This window comes from Lepidochelys olivacea (genome assembly GCF_965140295.1).
Source record: "Lepidochelys olivacea isolate rLepOli2 genome assembly, chromosome: 23".
NCBI classification, from domain to species: domain Eukaryota; kingdom Metazoa; phylum Chordata; order Testudines; family Cheloniidae; genus Lepidochelys; species Lepidochelys olivacea.
In genome coordinates, this window is record NC_140433.1 from 5586335 (window position 1) to 5606381 (window position 20047).

Here is a 20047-nt window from a genome sequence, read left to right on the forward strand (position 1 = left end):
GTGTGTTCAGGGTTCTTGCTTTGAATCCTGCCCCTTGAGTCATGTCGGGGGAGTGACCTCACGTGGAGTCACCTAGCGATGGTGTTTGTTGCGGGGCTGGGAGCTGGTCACGGTGAGGTAGAGAGCATGGGGTGCGGGGGTGGGCGCGCGTCACAGAGTCTCACCATTGTTTCTCCGTTCTCTGAGGTCAAGCATCATTTCTGGTCTTATCAGTGTAATCTCAGATCAGTCCTGTACTAGGACTGTGTGTTAAATTGGGTCTTGGACCGGGGGTTGGGCTAGGAGGTTGCTCCACCTACCTCATGCATCAACATTATATTGTAGTGACTCTGTCTAGAGAGAATCTTCTGGTCAGAAAAACAGGAAGAGTTTTGCTGGGATGAGGGTTCTTTAAAGCAGGTTTAGTTGAAAAATCTGAAATCTCTGGCGGGTGCTTTGGTTACAATTTCTTGGGAGCGTTCTGTGAGTCTCTAGATGAGAGATTCTTTGTCTTCCTAGAGCAGTGGGTCTCAAACTTTTGTACTGGCGAGTCCTTTCACACAGCAAGGCTCTTGTGTGTCACCCCCCTTATAAGTTTTACAGTATGTTGAACACTATTGTAAATGCTGGAAGCAAAACGGGGTTTGGGGTGGAGGCTGACAGCTCGTGACCCCCCGCCATGTAATAACCTCGTGACCCCCTGAGGGGTCCCGACCCCCAGTTTGAGAACCCCTGTGCTAGAAGATTGTTTAAGAAGCTGGGATCCTTCTTTCTGCTGTCAGTCTTTTCAACAGTATGAGGGACGAATGCTTTCCAGACTGTGGGTCTGTTGGGGAGATGCTTGTTTTTTTTGGGGGGGGGGGTTGGTAATATTTGAGGCCACACGTGTATCAATGGCTACATGAGTTACATAGACTTCTCCCCATCCAGTCTACGTCCCATGTATCTTGATTTGTAAGATCAAGACAAGGTCCCAGTCCTGTTCCCCCCGCCCCCGGCCCAAAACCTATTGTAATGTAAATGCTAAATGATAATCCTTAACTTCTCAGTGTTGCCACCCCCCCCCGAAATCACGAGATTTGCTTAAAAATCATGAGGACTCTTTTTTAAAAAATGCAATGGGCCGTGTGGGGGGAGGGCAAGGACCCCTGGGGGGAACCAGGGGCATGGGCAGTGGCGGGGGGGGGACCCCAGGGGAGAGCCAGGGGCATTGGCCCAGCCCTGGGCTCCCCTCAGCCCGGTGGGTGCCCCTCACTCCCGACCCACAGCCCCCTGCTAGCCAGCCTCGCCCCCCTCACGGGCGCCCTCCCCCGGCCAGGCCTGCAAGGCGCCCGACGGGCAGAAGCTGGATCTCGCCGCCTTCCTGGAGCTGCAGGCGGCCTTCGAGTCGGAGCTGCACATGCGGGAAGGGCTGCGCCAGGAGCTCAGCATGGTCAAGGTGGCCAACCAGACCTTCGCCAGGTGAGGGGCAGGGACCCCAGGGGGAGCTGGGGGCATGCGCAGTGGGGGGCAGGGACCCCTGGGGAGAGCTGGGGGCATGGGCAGGGCGGTCAGAGGCCTGAAACTGCCTGGGGGGTGGGTTTCCAATGCTGCCCCCCCCCGAGGAGTGGCACTGCCCCCTGCCAGATAGCGGTGCCCTTGTCAAGGGGCCTGTATGGGCGGGGGTGGGGGGGATTTGCTGGTTCTGGGACTCGGCTGCCCTGACGTGCCCCCAACCCCCCCAGCCGCCTGCAGGAGGCCGAGAGCCGCAACTTGGAACTGGAAGCTCAAATCAAGCGATTGGAGGCACAAATCGAGGGGATGAAACCACCCGGGGAGGAAGGCAAGTGCCCCCCTGCCCTCCCCGGGCCCCCTACCCCCCTTGCCCCCACTGACTCGCCGCCTGCCCCCCTGCCCTGCCCCAGGCCTGTTCCCTTGGACCCTTTTCCCCCCTCCCCCCAGGGCCTCTCCCTCTCCACCCCGTGTCACGCCCTTTGCTCTGCACCCCGTTCCCCTTCGCTCCCCTCTCTGCACCCTCCTCTTTCTCCTCCCCCAGCCCCCCCGCTTTCCCCTCGATTCCCCTCCCCTGCCCCAGCCCTGTGCTGGGGAAATTGGCCTGTGGCAGGCCCCCTGTGCCCGCCTCGTGTGGCTGTTAAACAGCTGCCATGTCCCTCCTCAGAGGCGGCCACATCTCCGTGCTGGCTGGGGGTCCCCCTGTAAGCAGCCTGACCTCCAGGAGGTTGGGGGGGCTGGGGGTTTCGAGGCTGATGCAAGGGACCAGAGATGGGCAGGACTGTAATTAACTGGGTGGGATGGGGGGCAGGGACCGTTCCGGGTTGGTGACGTCCGGCTGTCCCGGCGCTAGCCTGGGCTTTGCCCCCTGCAGCGGTGAGTGTGAGCCGGGAATCGGCCCGAGAGCCCTGGGCACAGCCCCGCGTGGGGCAGGATACACGCACCCAGCCCCCATGCCTGGCCAGACCGACCTGTTGGGGAGCTGATGTGCTGCCCCCTGCTGCCCGCGCGGGTGGGGGCATCGGTTCACCTAGGGCTGAGCCTGCCTGTGAGACAGGGGTCTGTGCATGGCTGGGGCGGGCACTCTGGTGCCCACAAAGCTCAGCAAGGGCCGTGGCTCTGCATGGCTGGGTGGTGGGGGCCCGTCTGCCCTGCAGGTGGAGGGGGTCACCGCTGCATGGCTGGGTGGTGGGGGCCCGTCTGCCCTGCAGGTGGAGGGGGTCACCGCTGCATGGCTGGGTGGTGGGGGCCCGTCTGCCCTGGGATTGTGGGGCGGTGACTCCTGCATGGCTGGCCTCCTCGGGCCGCGCACGGTCCCACCTCTCTCTTTTCCTTGCAGCTGCTGTGGGGCGGCCCCCCGGCTGCGGTGCCCCCTGGCCGTGCCGCACGGAGCACCCCACTGATGTAAGCCTGGCCTGGGGGCACCGTCTGGAGTGGGGCTTGCCTGGGGCTCAGCACCGGGGCTGGTCACCAGGCTACAACCCAACTGTGACACTCAGGGCCCCACACCCAGGGGGTGGGGGGGTGGAGCATAGGTCATGGCTGTGGGCAGCTCGGGGAGCCTGGATGTGCAGGGGCGTGGCCGGGGAGCCAAGGGGGGGCTTTGCCCGCTTGTGCCAGGGCTGGGGTGGAGAGCAGAGTCCGGTCCCCTTCCCCCTGCTGGGGCAGGTCTGGGAGGAGGTTTGGCCTGGGTCCAGCCCCAGTGCCGCCCCCTGGCCGACTCCGCTGATCGGGGCATCTCTGCTTTCTCTTTCCAGCAAGGCGGCACCATGGCAGCGCGACTCTGTGAATACCCGCTTGTGGTACCTCTGTACCGCCACTTGCTGCTCTTTTCTAGGGTACGTCGGCCCCTGCTGCTCACGCGCCTGGCTCCTCACCCGCCCGGCCCCCGGCCCAGCTCTTCACCCGCCCGGCTCCTCACCCGCCCGGCCCCCGGCCCAGCTCTTCACCCGCCCGGCCCCTGCCCGGCTCCTCACCCGCCAGGCCCCCGGCCCAGCTCTTCACCCGCCCGGCTCCTCACCCGCCCGGCCCCCGGCCCAGCTCTTCACCCGCCCGGCTCCTCACCCGCCCGGCCCCCGCCTGGCTCCTCACCAGCCTGACTCCTCACCTGCCCTGCTATCCGTCCTGCCCCCCGCCTGGCTCCTCACCTGCCCTGCTATCCGTCCTGCCCCCCGCCTGGCTCCTCACCTGCCCTGCCACCCGTCCTGGCCCCCCGCCTGGCTCCTCACCTGCCCTGCCCCCTCGCCCGGCTCCTCACCTGCCCTGCCACCTGCCCTGCTCCCCGCCTGGCTCCTCACCTGCCCTGCTCCCCACCCTACCCCCCTGCCTGGCTCCTTACCTGCCCTGCCACCCGCCCGGCTTCTCACCTGCCTGGCTCCTCACCTGCCCTACCCCCCGCTCTGCTCCCTGCCCGGCTCCTCACCCACCCTGCCCTGTGCCCAACTATCTGTGCCTCCTGCCCAGTTCTGTGCCCAGATATATGCCCCATGCCTGGCTCTGTGCCCATCTCTGTCCCTGCTGCCTGGCTCTGTGCCTCGCTCTCTGTGCCCACTGCCCAGCTCTGTGCCCGCCCTGCCCGGCTCCACCTTTGGGGCTCAGGCTGGGGTTTGTGGAGGGATAGTTCAGTGGTTTGAGCATTGGCCTGCTAAACCCAGGGTTGTGTGTTCAATCCTTGAGGGGGCCATTTAGGGATCTGGGGCAAAAATTGGGGATTGGTCCTGCTTTGAGCAGGCGGTTGGACTAGATACCTCCTGAGGTCCCTTCCAACCCTGATATTCTGTGATTCTATGATTCAAGTCAACTTGTCAACCGTGACAATCTGACCTCCGCTTGCCCCCCAGGTCCCCACCTGCTTAACCTTTTGCTTAAGGTGCTTTCCTGCCCCCCCCCCCCCAACTAACCCTGTGTGTCACCCTGCTGGGCCCTGCCAGCGCCCCCTGCTGGACAGCACCGAGATGGCCCTTGAGTGAGGGTTGGTCCTGTCCCCGCCCCTGTCCCTCTCACCACCTCTCCTCCCTGAGGAGGACCTGTGGAGACACACAGCTGGGGGGGGGGCAGACAAAGAGCCCCCCCCCCCACTCCTCAGGGCTGGAGAGCCCCCACGAAGGGACAGAACTGGGGTGGGCGATGGGACACATGCGTCCTGAAGACTGCAGCTGGAGGGAGGGTGGGGGAGAAACTGAGACTCACCCCGCCCCGAGAGAGGTGCCCCTGGTGCCCCATGTCACATGGGGCGGGGGAGGTCAGTCCTCGCCCAGCAGGAGGGTCATGGCTCCCGGTCTGCCAGCACCTACAACTGTGCCCCCCCCCCCCCCGTCCCAGCCGGAACAGGGGAAAGACCTGGCGCCCAAGGCTATGGGGTTCAGCAAACAGCTGGCCACCAGCTCCCCCTGCAGCCAGCCTCAGAGCTGGGGGCTTCTTCCCCATCAGCTCCAGCCCCCCCCAGTGTGACCCTCCCGCCTGGGACCCCCCAGGCCTCCCACCAGGCATCTGCCAACAGCCCTGCTCGGCCTCCGTGGGGCGGGTGTTTATAGTGAACATGTCACATTGTGGGGGGCAGGCGAGGGCCCGTCTACGGGGCACCAGCTCCCATCTGGCCCCATAGTGAGGGGGGCAAGGAATGGGACATGAGGCCTTTCCCCTCTAGGGGCGCTGGCTCTGATCTGGACCCATGGCAGGGACCAGCTGGCTCAGGAGAGTGGGGAATGGGAAAAATGAGCCGGGGGGGGGGGGAGCTGCTGAGCAGCCCCCAGCCCCTGAGCCCCCTCTGCCTGCTGGGGGTGCCCTTGCTGATGGTGCGTTTTCCTCACAGGTACCTAGGCCCTGCATCACCAAGGCGGGATACCTGCTCCTTTGTACCGGCGGCTTTAGGCTGGTGGTGCCTGGCCAGGACCCGGGCGAGCCGTCCTGGGCGAGGCTGGGCGCTCGCCCCGCTGCCCCCGCCCGCCATCCCTGTCACCGCCTGGCCAGCACCGCGAGGGTGCCCGTCAGCCCTCCTCCCCAGGAGGCCTCACACCCCGGGCCCAGCCAGGACCAGAGCTGGGGACGCCTGGGTGACAGCACTCCAGGCCCACGGGCCCCTTACCACCCGGAGCCAGGCTGTGTGGCTCGGGCCCCTCCCGCCGTCAGGGGACCATCTCTCCAGTCCCCTCCTGGGCCTGCCCTGGCCCTGGGCTGCTGGCTGGGTGCATCTGCTCCTGCCCGCCAACCCTCTGGCCTCCCCATCGTGGACCCCTGCCAGCTCCCTCTGCATGGGGCAGGCTGCCTCTGCCCTGCCCGGCCCCAGCTCCACTCCTTCCCACATAGCCACCCCATGGCCCCGTTTGGCAGCTGGGGAAACTGAGGCAGAGCGAGAGGAAGAGTGTCACCTAAGGGCACACAGTGAGTCAGGGGCAGAACTGACAACTGAACCCAGGCGTCCTGGCTCCCAGCCCCTGCTTCTTTAAACTACTACACCCCACTCCCCTCCCAGAGCTGGGGATAGAACCCAGGACTCCTGGCTCCCAGCGCCCCACTGCTGTAACCACTACACCCCACTCCCCTCCCAGAGCTGGGGATAGAACCCAGGAGTCCTGGCTACCAGCACCCCCACCCCAACCACTAGCCCCCAGGTCGTTCTAAGAGGCATGTCACTTTGGAAGTGGGCCCCAGTCCCTGGGGGGTGAAGTGATGGTCATGCCACGGGGTGGTGCCAGGCTTGGCAACCCTCTACACCCGCCTCCCAGGAGCCTGGTGTTACCTAGTGCCCCCTGCCCTGGCACCCTGCCTCTCCAAAGGCCCTGCTCCCAGCTCCCTTTGCCCCAGTGATCCTGGGTCCTTGGCACGGGCCTTGTCCCCACCCGCCCCACTCCATGGGGAAAGGGGCCCAGCGGAGGGGCCGGCTGGGACCTGCAGAAACGCAGCCGAGGGAGCCCACAGATGCCCTTCCCTGCCCGAAGGGAGCCGCAAGGTGGCGACAGCCGACGGGGGGGGGGGGGGCTGCTGCCCAGGGTGCCCTGCTCCCTCCGCAGTGCCAGCCCCAGGCGCCGTTCAGCAGGGCTCCAGGCAGCACCAGGGACCCTCAGCGGGTGCCAGCCCCAGGCACAGGGGTGGCACCGCTGTTAAAGGCTGAATTTATGCTGCTAAAATCACCCATCACCTGCCGTTCCACCTTCCGCCATGGGGGGGCCCCAGTGACCCCCCCTCGCAACACCCCCAGCTAGTAATTTATTTCTAGTGTTGGCATCTTCCATTCCCTGTTGACCCACACCCAGCCCACCGGCTCTCCCATCCAACCACCCATCTCCAGTGCACACCTGGGGCGGAGGCCCTTAGGGGGTGAAGCCCCTTTGCCCGGGGGGGGGAGGGGGGAAATCCTGCAGTTTTGCACTTTGACCCGGTTAATTTATAGCCACCTGCTGCCCCCCCATGTATTTATTGGCCCTCGGTGCCAGCCGGGCCCGGGGGTCGGAGGTGGGATGAGGGACCCGGCCTGGAGGCTTTGTCTGAACTGTGGAGAGGAAATAAAAAAGCTGAATTAGGCCCAGGGGCGGGCAGCCCAGCGCCAGCCTCGTGTATGAGCGGGGCCGCGGGGGGGATCAGCGCCGCCCAACGCAGCACCAACGGGGGGAGCTGAGCCTGGGGCGCCCCCACATGGTGGATGTGGCAAGAGGCTGGGGAGCCGGGCCCCACATGGCCCCCACTGGCCAGTCACTGTGGGGGCTCGGCGACTGGACCTTTGGCTGGCCCAGGGGCGCCCCCTCCTGGCTGAATGTTATGCTGCCGCCCTAGCCCCTGGGGCCCCAACACCACTGGGGCTGAGCTCTGGGGGGGTTCCGCTCAGAGGGGCTGACGCCCCAGCAGGCTGCCCAAGCAAGCGACCCCTAGTGGGGACGATGGGGCTTTACCCGCAGGCCAAATGCGGCCTGGTGGAGGTTGGGCCTGGGGGCAGGGAACAGGCCAGCAAGGGGCACTCACCGCCCCCTCCCGCCCCACACGCAGAGCAAGGCAGAGGGCTGAGGGGTGGGTCAGGCAACAGGCCTCAGGGCCAGGCCCATGGGCAGCGGGCAGCAGCCAGGAGCTGAGTGACACGAATGGCCCAGGTGCACACACTGAGCCCTCCCTGACACCCCAATATGCTCCACCCTTGATACTCAACGCATGCACCTGCAATTGCCACTCACCCACCAGGCACCCCCTCACCTCCCCCCGCAGCACGCAGCCCCCCCCCGCCCCCCCAGCACGCACACCCACCCACCCACCATGCACAGGCTCCGGTCACATCACCCCTTGCCCTGCCTGGCGCAGGCTACCGAGACCACAGTCAGGCTCCATGGTTGGGGTGGGGACCGGGGGGGCCAAGGGGTGCCCTGCAGCTGCCCCTGCCGGGCCCCGCAGCAGCCACTGCAGTGCAGCCTAGCTGGGACGGACCACGCTGCCAGCCCCATGCAGGGCTACACGAGCAGGGTGGTGATGCTGGGGAAGAACTGGGCTAGCAGGGGGCTGCAGGTCAGGAGTGAGGGGCACCGGCTGGGCTGGGCTGGCAGGGGGCACCAGATTGGGAGGGGCACTGGCAGCACTGGGGGGGGGCCCAGGACACATGCTGCCCCTGTACTAAGCTGTTTCACCCTGAGGCCTGGCTGAACTCCAGCTCCGCTCACGGCCCCCATGGCTTTGAACACACGCAGACATTATCGCTGCCCATCCTGGCCTGGCAGGCCATGTTGTTTCGTGACTGTCACAGCAGCTGCCGTCTTCCACCCCAGAGGTGGCTGCATCTCAGTGGCTGGGGCAGAGATCCCTAGGCATTGTCCTACCACTTGAAAAAACCCCATAGATGCATTTTGCGATTCCAAAGCCCAGCGGAGACCCTGGCCTGGAACTCAGAGGCAGGTTCGATTCCTACCCCCACCCCACATCCCTGCTCAGCTCCCCCCGTCGCCCTGGCCAGGTTGCAGCCAGCAGGGGGTTGAAAGCCAGTTAAGTTCAGCTGGTGCTAAGCCCGCTGTCGCCCCCCTCAGACTACTTCACACATGGGCACAATAGTTGTTCATGCCCGTGCTGGCTGCCCAGCTAGAAATGGCGCCAATCTTGTCCCCCAGCCTGCCCCCCCACTTCACAGCAACTGGAGCTAACCCAGTGCAATGGGCTGGCCAGTCCCTGCCCCCTGCTCAGCCGGAGCTCTGGGATTGGGATGCTCTCATGCTGGGCAGCGCCCGGTGCGACGGGACCCCGATCTTGGTCACTGTGTGCCTGGGCCACGTCCGGCCCCCTGATCTCGGTCACTGCGTGTCTGGCCGCACCTGGCCTGAGGGGCCCCAATCTCAGTGACTGTGTGTCTGGGCCGCACGCGGCATGACAGGGCCCTGACATCGGTCACTGTGTGTCTGGGCAGAGCCAGGTACACAGGGGCCCTGAGCCTGGTTGGCACCTGGCTTATGAAGACACACAGTGAATTATTATAAGTAGCGAGGTGGTCAGATGGCACCGGCCTTCCCCACCTTGGTACCAAGAGAGGAGCTGGGGCTGCGCATGCTATGGCTGGCAGGAGCAGCCCTGTCTTTGCCCTATGCTGGCATCGCCCCATGGGCAGCGCAGAGCCCAACTGGAGGCGCAGACAGAGTGGAGGCATGGGTGTGAAAATTGTTTCTTTAGTATAAATAAGAACTTGCAGATCCGCAGCTCCATAACTTAGACATTCAGCCACAAGGGGAACAGACAGCAGAGGGGTACCCAATCCCTGCGGGCCCTGCCCCCCACGCAGGGGTGGACAAGGGGTGTGGGCTGCTGGGGGGCATCCAGTGGGCAGATGCCCTCGGCCAGCAGTAGTAGGGCAACGTGGTGCCTGCACAGAGCCCCAGAGGGCTGCTTGCAGGGGAGTGGGCTAGAGGGCACAGGTGAGTGGCCATGGGGCAGGGGATACCAAGGCTAATACTGTTCTTTGTGCGGACCGGGCTCTCCCAGTGCCCACGCTGGGTGTACAGCAAGGCTGGGCTCTCCCCCATCCCAGCAGGCAGGGGAACGAGCAGGGACAAGCACAAGTCAAGCCGGAGGGATGCACGTTGGGTTCTGGTCAGCTCCCAGGGGGACCCAGGGTCGCCTGCTCCAGAGGTGGAGAGTTCCCCGGGCCCGGACCAGCGAAAGGTGCATGTCCTGCCAGCCTTCCCCCAGGGCGGGAGGCAGTGGCAGTTGCTCAGGCAGCTGGGGCCAAGTGCCACTCAGCATCCCCCCCCGTGATTCTACATGAGGCCAGGGTGGCCGTTCCCAGGGAGAGGGGCTCAGAGGAGCACAGGGGCAGCTGTGTCCAACCCCAGCTGGAGCTGGCGGCCCAGGCTTTAAGAGGCGGAAGGGGTAGTCGCTGTGGCCAGCTGCAGGAAGAAGGGGCCGGTAGCCAGGCAGTGCCGTGAGCACCCACAGCTCCAGGGAGGCTGGGGAGAGCCAAGGTGCATGGCAGTGCCCTTGCCCCTGGGGAGTGGGGGGTCTGACAAGGCCAGCTCCCAGCTCTGCCCAGGCACAGAGCAGATGGCCAGACCGGGTATAACGCAGGACACTGGCACAGCAGCCTGGGAGTTTCTCTTTGGGGGTCGCTCCCACAGAGGGGAGGGGGAGGCATTTGCCAAACTGCCGCCCTCTGGGCACCTTTCCACTCAGCCCTGCCATCTCTGGGGCCGGGGATCAGTAGTAACAGCGGGCACAGAGGCCCTGCAGGGCAAGGACAGAGACAGGCAGGCCCCCCCTCAGCTCGACCATGAGAGCGACTGCTGGCTCAGGACAAAGCCCAGCCTGCCTGCAAGGGATCTGGGACAGCAGCAGGTGGTGCCGGGGATGCCGGCGGTAGCTTGTGCCCATGTGGGGGCAGGGTGCCAGGTCTCCGGCTGCCTCCAGGACTGCGTATGCTCCAGGGTGGTTGTCTCTTGGCAGAGGAAGTGCAGGTAGTGCCAACCTGTAGGGGCCCTTCTGGCCACTCCAGTGTGTTCTGGGGAAACTGAGGCAGCAGAAAGCCCCCCCCCGCAGCACCCCTGGGCAGCTCGCAGCTCCAGCGCTCCAGGCAGTTGTGCAAAATGAGGGCTCTGGGGAGACCGGCTCTGCTCCCATCACTCCAGGGCTGAAGTTCCACAAAGCTTTAAACAGGGGCCATTAATACGTTAAGGGACAGAGGGGCCTGTGCACTGTAGACGGGTATCTATATATTAAACCTCTGTTAGTGGCTCACCACCACGGGCAGCGTCTGTCCACGCAGCGTCAATTAGCGTTAAATAACGAGGGCCCGGAGTCTGGGCGGTGCCAGGCGGCCAAGCTGGCACCGAGTGGGGGGGCAGGCGGTCCCTGGGTTATACCACAGTGCCACTGGGCGAGCTGCCATTCTGAGAGGGGAGGTTCTGAAAGGGAAGGGGGAGATGGTTAGAACCGGGGGGTGGGGGATACACACACCACACAACAACAGACAGGGACAAGAGGCTGCAACGGGGCAAACCAGGCCCCACAAGTCAGAAAACTTTGCACCTCCCCAGTCCCAGGACCCCAGGCTGATGCCCCGTTGCCAGGGCCTGAAACACAGGCACCGACCAGGGCCCAGCCCGGCAAAGGGATCGAGGTACCAAACTCCACCTGAACCAACAGAAACTAGGCACCAAACCACGCTGGAGGATCTGGGCCCCACCTCTTCGGTTCCCTTTGCAGCAGCCGGAGCCAGAAGGGGCCGGTCCCTGCACCTGATTCCTGGCCTACAAGAGCAAATGTCTGCCAGCCCAGCCCATCACAGACCTGCTCCTGTTCCCCCCACCCTCTAACCTGGGGGCAGTGGCCAGGTGCAGAGCTTTGCCTGGGTACTACGTTTTTTCCAGCCGTGAGCTCTTTGGGACAGGGAGTCTCTCCCCCTGCACACCCCCCACCCCCCCGCTCTCTGTCTGCACAGCACCTGGCACAACATGCCCACCCCCGCAAACACAACAATCCACCTCAAAGTGCTTTACGAAGGAGGTCAGTGTCATTAGCCCCACTGCGCAGGTGGGGAAACTGAGGCACAGGGAGGGGAAATATCTTGCCCAAGGGCACCCAGCGGCGAAGCCCAGAGCCCCCACCCAGGGGCGTATCCACTGAAGGCGGTGGGGGCCGTGCAGGCGGCAGAACCTCCGTTGGTGGAGACAGGTGAGATCGAGAGAGTCCCCTGCTCCCCTCGCCGAGCCCCGGAGCAGCTGTCAGGGCTGGTGACAGGGATCAAATCCCATTGCTTGCCTTTGTTCGTGAGCCCATCTGGAGTCCCAGCACGTTTTGGGGGGGGGGGCGCACGGCACTACACGGTGCAGGGCTGGATGGAAACTGCCTTCCAGAGGCTAAGCTCTTCTGCTGAACAAGCCCCCACTCCGGTCCCAGACACCACAAAGCCACTGGAATCACCTCTACCGGGGAGGCAGTCGACATGCCAGCCGCTGGGACATCTGGGTGAAATCAGGGCTGAGTTGGCAGCTGTGAAGCCCTTGTTGTATCGGCAGGACAGGGCTCACCATCCCCTCCCCCACCCCCCATCCTGTTAACGGGGCTCGGCCCCCCAGGCTGCCCTGTGCACCCAAAGCTTTCTAGCCACAGGCTCCCATTGGGACAAGATCTGGGGAGCCAACGACCCTGCAGCACAGAGGGGCCAGGCGGCTCCACAGAGAAGCAGCTGCAGCCCATGGGATTCCAAGCACTAACGAGAGTCCACACGACCCCCCCGCCTGCCTGATTCAGAGCCAGCGACCGTCTCCGGGACACAGGGTGCCTGGCTCCGACGGGGGTCCCAAGGCTCAGGCTGGGGGACGACAAGGAGTGAGTTAAAGAACTTCAAGAAGGGCAGCTGAGGGGCCAGGTGCCCCTGGGATCACGCAACCCCCAGGCCCTCACTGACAGCAGGCAGAGCCGGGGCGCAGAGGCAGGTCCTGCCGGGTTTTAAGCGCATCACTCACCAGTCCTGTTTCCCGGCAAAGTCAGTGACAGGCCAGCAGCCTGGCGTGTTAACCCTTTGCCTGCAGGCTACAACCACCATGGAGATGGGTGGAAAGGGGCACCCCCCCACACACACTAGTGACAGGACCCAGCCCCGTCTGGGCCAGAGGGGAACACGCTGCTCTAGGGCCAACATGCAGCAGGGCCTCACTTCCACACGACTTGAGCTAGTGTGGCTCACGCCCAGCACTGCGGATGTTGCGGCTCCAGCGGTGGTTTGGGCCGGCCAGGAGGGCCTGAGTCTCTGCCAGAGCTGCAACCTCCCCAGGGCGCGAACGTCAGCCCGGGCTGGGAGGCTCGCTGCCAGCTGCAGTCCAGACGTACCCAAAGGCACCCCCCCATTTGGTCTCTGCTTCTCTGCCGCGCACGGGACCGGGCTGGTTCTGGACTAGCCGCGTCTCGGGGTCGCTCCTGAAATCGGCTGCAGGGGGCAGCGAGGATGGTTTGTCTCAGGCCCGACAGCCTGAGAAGCAAGAGAAGGCAAATTGCACGGATCATCTCAGAGCAAGCAGCACAAAGTGTGTGTGTGGTGGGGGGGGGGGGGGAAGCTGGAAGATGAGTCAGTGTGAGCAGCTGGGCGTTCCTGCCACAGAACCGCTGGGGGTGGCTGTGTCAGCGGGGGGGGGGGGGGGGGGCGGCACTGTAGGTATCCCCGATTTCACACCTCTGTGCTCCCAGGCACCAGTTAAAGGGTGGGGGGGAAGGTGGAAGACACGCCACCCCAACTGCAGAGACAGGGAAGGGCAAAGTTAACCCCAAGTGCTCAGAAACCTGCCCCCACAAATCACGAGATTAGCTTCAACCTCCGGAGATTTTTTTAAAACAACAGTGGGGGGGGGAGGGGGCATTCATTAGCCTCCTGGTGTCTGAGCCTTTTGGGGTCCCCTGTTGGAGTAACTTTCGACAAATCAGGTGGCACCCAGCAATTGCTGGACACCTCCCGCAATGCTTCTGAGGCAGGGCCGCGTTGCCACTCCAGAACAGAGTCAATCCGGAGGCCGATGAAGTGATTTGCCCCCAGGGTTGAAAACCAAACCAGCGAGTCAGCGGCAGAGACAGGAATCACCTGGGCCAGCAGCATCCCTACAGCAAAGGCTGACTCTTGTTAACAGCTGATTTTTCTAAGAGCTCTAAAATCCACTTGCTCACTCAGACTGTCTGGAAGATTGCTGGGCCCCATTCAGGGGACGTGCCCAACAGAATCCCCCGGACGAAGGCCCAGGGGAGCAGCATCCGGAGTGGTCTGTGCAGCGTAGGCAAGTCCAACCCCGGCGTAGCTGGTGGTCGTAAGCCAGCCCTATTCCCCTAGTGAGGACACGCTCAGACAGCTTCCTACTGTCCCATGTGCAGCGTCCCCACATCACTGCGTACCGTCGGGAAGGGCAGAGTGGCGTGGTGGCCCTCTCGCAGAGAGCAGAGTTAGAGCTGGGGGGCTGAGCTGGCCCGTTTGCAGGGTTTACGTCAATGCACTTGACCTTCTGCAGCAGTAAAGTTTTGGGGCAGTGTATAGAAGCTAGAGCCTGTTCCAATAGTCAGTCCCCACTCCCCTCCCAGAGCCAGGAATGGACCCCAGAGGTCCTGACACCACTTTGCACTAGACCCCACTCCCTAATTTCTTAGCTGCTGTCCCAAATGCCCCCCTGAGTACAACAGCCTTTCCCACTTCCCTCCCCTCTCCTCAGAGCACTGCCCCTGTGTGGTCCCCCTGCCAGGAACCATTCCCCACAGGCTGCAGGGCTCCACGAGCGCCAGAGGGGAAGCAGAAGCCTTGGCCGCTCTGGGATCAGTACGTGCAGGCCTCCCCATTCCCAGGGCAGCCCTGCAGCTGTACTTACGGCTTTCCCAGGCCTGGCCCAGGTGCAGATGAGCCCCTCCTGGCAGGCGGTGATGATGCAGTCCTCCAGGAAGAGCAGCACCGTCAGCCGCTCGTGGGCAATCTTCTTGCAGACCAGGGGCTCCAGCAGGGGCACCTCGTGGATGCGGGGGCAGAGGGCCGTGCCCAAGACCTTGGCCGTGTCCAGCTTGCTCCGGGGCGCCCCGCTGATCTTGTCGTTGCTCTTACTGATGTTGCCCAGGCTGTGATACCGCTTGTGCTCCTTCTCGGCGTTCTTGTCCCGGCGCTCCTGCAGGGTGAGCGTGGCGAACTTGCCGATGCTGAAGGGCACGGCGCTGTCCGCCACCTGGCTCTTGGCGGCGCTGGTAACGGCCGGGTGGGGCAGGCTGTTGGAGCGCGAGAGCGAGCGGGGCAGGATGGACCCCCCGCTGCTGACCCCCGGCTCCCCAGCCAGGTTGCTCCCGCCGCTCACCGAGGAGGGGATGCCAGAGCTGAAGGTGTTTGTGAGAGTCCGGGCCCGGGAGAGCGGGGGGTGGGGGTACAGCACGTCCTCCGTCAGGTCCCACAAGCAGAACTGAGTGTCCTGGCCGGCCGAGCCGAAGCGGTAGGTCACCGAGGGGGAGCTCTTGGTGCTGTGCTTGGAGAGGCGGGACAGGGTGCTGCTAGTCCGCACCCGGCCAAAGTGGGCCGGCTCCTGGGGCTCCTCGTCGCTGCCGCTTAGCTCTGGCGGTTCCTCCTCCTCCACGCTGCTGGTGTAGGGGTCGAAGGCCACCGCGTTGACCCAGGACTTGTGCCCGTGCCCCCTGGCGATGACCCGGCCCTCGGCAAAGGACCAGACGGTCACCAGGTCGTCTTCGCCACCAGTGACGATGTAGCGCCCGTCGGGGCTCCAGCAGACGCACAGCAGCCCCCCAAAGTAGCTCTTCATCATTCCCTGCAGCAGCATGGAGTCGAAGTGGAAGACGCGGAGGCAGCCGTCCTGGCTGACGCAGGCCAGGTAGCGGCCGTCGGGTGAGAAGGCGAACTCGTTGAGGGCCCCCTCGCCCACCGCCCACTTCACCAGTGGGTTGCGGGCGCTTTTGCTCTTGCAGGCGTAGACGGCGAAGCCCTCGCCCTGCTTGAGGAGGGTGTACTGGGGTGAGGCGGAGCCGCACGGGTGCTCCATGTTGTACAGGTACAGGTGCCCACTGGCGTGGGAGGCCAGGAAGAGGCCCTCTGTCTCCGGGATCCACTTCAGGTAGGTCACCTTCGTCTTGTCGATGAGCCGCTGGGGCAATGTGAAACAGAGAGCAGGTATCAGACTGAGGTGCCCTTCCCTAGGGGGAGCCCCCCAGGGCGGAGAGGGGAATTCAGGTTAGGGGCCTGTCCAGTCCTTGGCCAGTCCACTGGGGCTGGTTGGGACAGTAGCTTGTGATGTGGCCTGCTGGGCCCTAGACTGAGAACTCCCCAACTCGTTGCATACAGACCAAGGGACAGATGGCAACTGCGTCCCAAACTGGGCTGGACCTGAACCAGAAACCTCCAGGCTGAAGGGCCTGTATCCCGTTCCCATCCCTCTGCTTCACCATTAACCCTTTCCCGTGCAAACCGCAGCCTCGTTTGAAAACCCCTGCAGCTAAACAAGAAACTTGCCAGCTACAGCAGGAAGCCTTTAGCAGGCCCAGGCTGCAGCAGGGGAGTGTTTTGCTAGCTGAGAGTCAGGCACAACCCCCACAGCAAAGTACATCACCCACACAAACAAGAGCAGCTGTGAAGTCCCCCTCTGGTTGCTGCTGCTACAGGGGTTATTTCAGGTAACGGACAGAACGTTAACGACCTCAGAAGACGATTTATAATGACAGGCTCCCCTTGAGCGTCCAGTGACCCCTAGAAACACACAGGGCTCAGTAACCAATCAGAGGGAAGAGAACTGCCTAACAGAGCCTCCCGCAAACTCTGGCCCAGCCTGACCCTGCTTAGCTTGTGAAATGTGAAGTGATGCCAGGAGCATGGGAAATCTTGCACTGCTCTCTAGCGGCCAGTCTGGGGACCAGCACAGCTGGGCTCTGAACAGGAAGGTGGCGAGTTACAAGACCCATAATGGCAGCAGGGCTCAGGAGGCTGGATGAAATCCTGCCCAGGCTAAGGAGGGAGCAAAAGGCTCGTTAGCAGCGGGGATCTCACCTCCTCATTAAACAACTTGCTGGTGTCCTTCTTGATGAGATCCAGGTACTGAACCTGGCCAGCAGAGAAGCCCACCAGCAGTGAGATGCTGTCAGTGGTGGCTGTGAACTGGTTGAAGTCGTGGCAGGTGGGCTGAGTGCCTTTGTAGATGCGCTTGTCGATGGGCTTGTTCAGATCGAGGGACTGGAATTCAACAACACCAGGAGGGGTGAGAAGCCGCTGGCTTTGAAAGAGGAAATGTCAGTTACATCCCCCCCCCCGTAAACCTACACACTTTGCAGGATTGGATCTAGAGCCAGGACCCTCAAGCAGGGGTTCAGGGCCACCTGGGGCCGCTAGCAGATTTTAAGGGATCCACCAAGCAGGGCCAGCATTAGACTCACTGGGTCCCAGGACAGAAAGCTGAAGCCCCGGGCTCTGAGCCCCGCCACCTGAAGCCTCAGCAACTTAGCTTCACGTGGCTCCCGTTTGCTACCCCCTAATGCCGTCCCTGCCTTTTATATGCAGAAAAAGTTGTTGTGGCTCAGGTGGGCCGTGGAGTTTTTATGGCATGGTGGGAGGTGCTGGCAGGAACAGGGGATTATCGCTGCTGCTCCTGTTCAGGGTAGGATCCCCAAGGCAAGCAACTGAACTCAATAACTGTTCAGGACAGCGAATCCCCTCCCTCCTGCCGCGCCCTGCTGCCAAGGGTCTCAGAGTGTGGACAGACATCGGTTACGGAGGCCCAGCCCCTTCCTCCCGGGACAGTACCATCCCGCTGACTTTATAGATGGGGAAATTCAGGCAAAGAAGGGAAGTGATTTTTCTGTGTCAAGAAGTGACAGAGCCAGTAACAGAACCCAGAAATCCCAACTCTCAGCCCCTTCCTGCTCTAACCACAAGACCCCTCTCCCCTCCCAGAGCTTGGGGATGGAACCCAGGAATCCCAATTCTCAGCTCCTTCCTGCTCTAAGCACTAGACCCCTCTTTCCTGCCCAAGCCTGACCATTTTTGACGTGACTGTGACAGGGATTACAACCAGCTGTGCCTGACTAATACACGTCCCCTCTTTTTCTTTTTGCGGATACAGACTAACACGGCTGCTACTCTGAAACTTATTTTAAGGCTTAAGCAGCCAACTGTTCACTGTAAGCAGCAATTGCTCTCACACCATTTCGATGTGCATCTCCAGTGATGCGATCACATTGCAGTAAAGATTTGAACAGTTTCCTAACTGCTTACACAACCCCTAGAGAGAACCCCCAATTACATCTAACCCCCAGAAGGCTTCTCCACAACACCCCCCGCCACCCTCTTCAACCCACACAAGATGCCAAACGAGCCTTTTAAAGAAGGCTAAAACTTTCCCCTTTCGGTGGCTCCGCTTTCCCTGCCCCTCCCCGGGGAGGATCGAGAGAGAACTGGCACAGCAAGGGCTCTGATGTGGAAGAGTGCCAGCCGTGTAAGTGTTAGTCTCCACACAGCCTCCCTTAGTTGCCCTAGTGACAGATCGAGAACCTTAGTGCTCCCAATTTCAGGTGTACAGTCATCTTATCCATCTGAAGCACCATGCTCACCCACGGTCCTGTGTGCGCAGCTGGAACAGCCCATTAACACACGCTGGAAACACACACAAGGATGCTGCATCATTAAATATACTTTGATTGGTCAGGCTCAGTAACGGATACCATAGTTTGGCCCCAACTGCCAAGATCTCTCTGGAAATGGGCCCAGACCCCTCACATCTCCAACAACCTTACGGTCAACTAAAAGCTCAGAGATCTAAAGTCAGCATCCTCCTCCCAGGGTTGTACATCCCAACTGCTGCTGTACAAATATTTGCACTGGAGTGTATGTCAGAGAAGTGGCAGTAGAAAGACTCACGGCAGCAACATCTCTGTTGCTAAATCTTGTGGAAATGGGGGACTGCAGAGTAGCAAAGCGGCACCCAGCACCAGCACAGAATTCGGCAGGGGTTGATTGCGTAGCTTGTTTGTGCAGCTGTTTGAAAGCAACAGCACAGGGCGGATGCCCAAAGTGAACAGGACAGACGCCTGTCGCTGCCACCTTTGGCCTTCACTGGAGCTAAACAGCTCACTCTCTCCTAAACTCTTACTGCCTGCACGCCTCTCAGCGCACGAACACTGGGGCCTCCAAGCACCCCCTCAGCGGAGGCTCTTCCCTCTGTCTGGAATCCAACCCCACACGCTCCCCTGCAGGAGCTTAACCCCCTCCCCTCCCCGGGGAAGGACCCCCACACACTCCCCAGCCCCCCTCAGGATTCCTGGTTCCATCCCTCTCCTCCTCCTCAGGGGTTTCTCTTCCCTCCAGCCTCAGGCTCCCCTTCTCCCTTCCTCTGCAACCACCCAGATTCCCTCTTCACTTTGGGGGTCCCTGCAGATCTTGCTTCTGGAGGGAACCTTCTCCCTTCCCTGGGGATTTGCCGATTCCAGCTCCCCCCCGGCCCTAAAAACCAACTCCTCCCTCTCTCCCCATTATCAACGTGCTCGCCTCAGGCCCCCTCGATCCCCCCACAACTTGACTGCACCCCATGACCTAATTGCTCCCCCAATCCTTGTACCAGCTTCCCGCCCCCCCCCCCGGGCCCCTTGGCATCCGCTTACTCCCCTGCCCCTCCCAGTTACCTCCCTCTCCTCGACCCCTTCTTCCACCCCTCAAGAGATCGCTTCCCAGCCCCCTCTGCTCAGGGCTCCCCCCCACACCCCGTTACCCACTCAACCCGGGGCCCCCCAGAGCCCCCTCACCCGGGTCCTCCCCTTCCCCACCCACTTCCCCAGTCCCCTCCTTCGCCCAGGTCCCCTTCCCAGCCACCACCCCTGTACCCCGCACATGGGGGTGCTCCCGTCCTGCCCCCCAACCCCCCGTTAATACCGCGCCCCCCCCTCACCCGCCTGCTGCCGCGGCCGCCGGGGCCCGGCCCGCAGCCCGAGTAGAAGTAGAGCTCCCGGCCCAGGTTGCAGCAGAGGCGGCTGCGCTCGGCGGGCTCGCCCGGCTCGGCGGGCTCGGGCCCCTCGGGCGGCAGCAGCAGCCGCACCAGCGAGAGCCGCACCGGGGGCAGCGCGGCGGGAGCGGCGGGGCCGGGCGGGGGCGCGGGCGGGGAGGGGCCCCCGGGGGGCGGCGCGGCGGCGGCGGGGCCCCCCCGGCTGCGGGGCTCGGGCCCCGGCGGCGCCAGGAGCCGGTAGGAGCCTTCGCGGGTCCGGAACTGGCTCTTCAGCTCGGGGAGCAGCGCGGGGGTCCCGTCGGGAGCCGCCACCGCCGCCGCCGCCATCTTCCCTCCGGAAGCCACCTCTGACCCCGCCCCCGGAAGCGGGTCCGTAGCAACCTCACGAGGCCCCGCCCCCTACCGACCTAGCCCCGCCCCCTACCGAGACTCCACCCCCACCGACCTTCCTTCAGGCTCCGCCCCTTAGCCACCCCCAACCCGGCTCCGTCCCCGCCCTGACCCTCCCTAGGCTCCGCCCCCACCAACCTCCCTCTAGGCTCCGCCCCTTATCAACCCCAACCGGGCTCCGCCCCTCCCTAGGTTCCAACCCATAGCAACCTCCCACCAGGTTCCACCAGCCCCCCCCAGCCCCGCCCCTTCCCCAACCCCCCCTCAGCCCCTCCCCCCCTCAGCCCCGC

General features: G+C 63.3%; 2 protein-coding genes across 3 annotated transcripts in view; one reads left to right on the top strand and one right to left on the bottom strand.

Moving 5' to 3' along the window:
* DMPK (DM1 protein kinase) overlaps positions 1-6977 on the top strand; it is a 31264-nt gene extending 24287 nt beyond the window's left edge. The window contains exons 11-15 of the mRNA XM_084612999.1: positions 1298-1440; positions 1704-1801; positions 2810-2874; positions 3228-3308; positions 5282-6977. Of these exons, the coding sequence (XP_084469125.1) occupies positions 1298-1440; positions 1704-1801; positions 2810-2874; positions 3228-3308; positions 5282-5812 (918 nt within the window). The 3' untranslated portion in view covers positions 5813-6977. The remainder of the gene's footprint in view (positions 1-1297; positions 1441-1703; positions 1802-2809; positions 2875-3227; positions 3309-5281) is intronic.
* A 2119-nt stretch (positions 6978-9096) lies between these two features.
* On the bottom strand, positions 9097-19736 carry DMWD (DM1 locus, WD repeat containing). Of its 2 annotated transcripts, XR_014709305.1 has the most exons (5): positions 19314-19736; positions 16427-16609; positions 14265-15530; positions 12754-12892; positions 9097-10826 (listed from the first exon to the last, which is right to left on the bottom strand). XR_014709305.1 is itself a non-coding variant. In XM_084612302.1 (4 exons), the coding sequence occupies exons 1-4, from the start codon at positions 19692-19694 to the stop codon at positions 10779-10781; spliced, it is 1878 nt and encodes a 625-aa protein (XP_084468428.1). In that variant the 5' UTR covers positions 19695-19735; the 3' UTR covers positions 9097-10778. The 2 variants fall into 2 exon arrangements, 1 of the variants encoding a protein (XP_084468428.1); XM_084612302.1 differs by lacking the exon at positions 12754-12892 and having other exon boundaries at positions 19314-19735.
* Between the last annotated feature and the right edge of the window lie 311 nt (positions 19737-20047).

Coding starts and splice junctions, on each gene's coding strand:
- DMWD (XM_084612302.1), bottom strand. CDS start 19,694: ATGGCGGCGGCGGCGGTGGCGGCTCCCGACGGGACCCCCGCGCTGCTC. Junction 16,610..19,313: donor GCGGCCGCGGCAGCAGGCGG/GTGAGGGGGGGG, acceptor GTTGAATTCCAG/TCCCTCGATCTGAACAAGCC. Junction 15,531..16,426: donor GCAAGTTGTTTAATGAGGAG/GTGAGATCCCCG, acceptor ACATTGCCCCAG/CGGCTCATCGACAAGACGAA.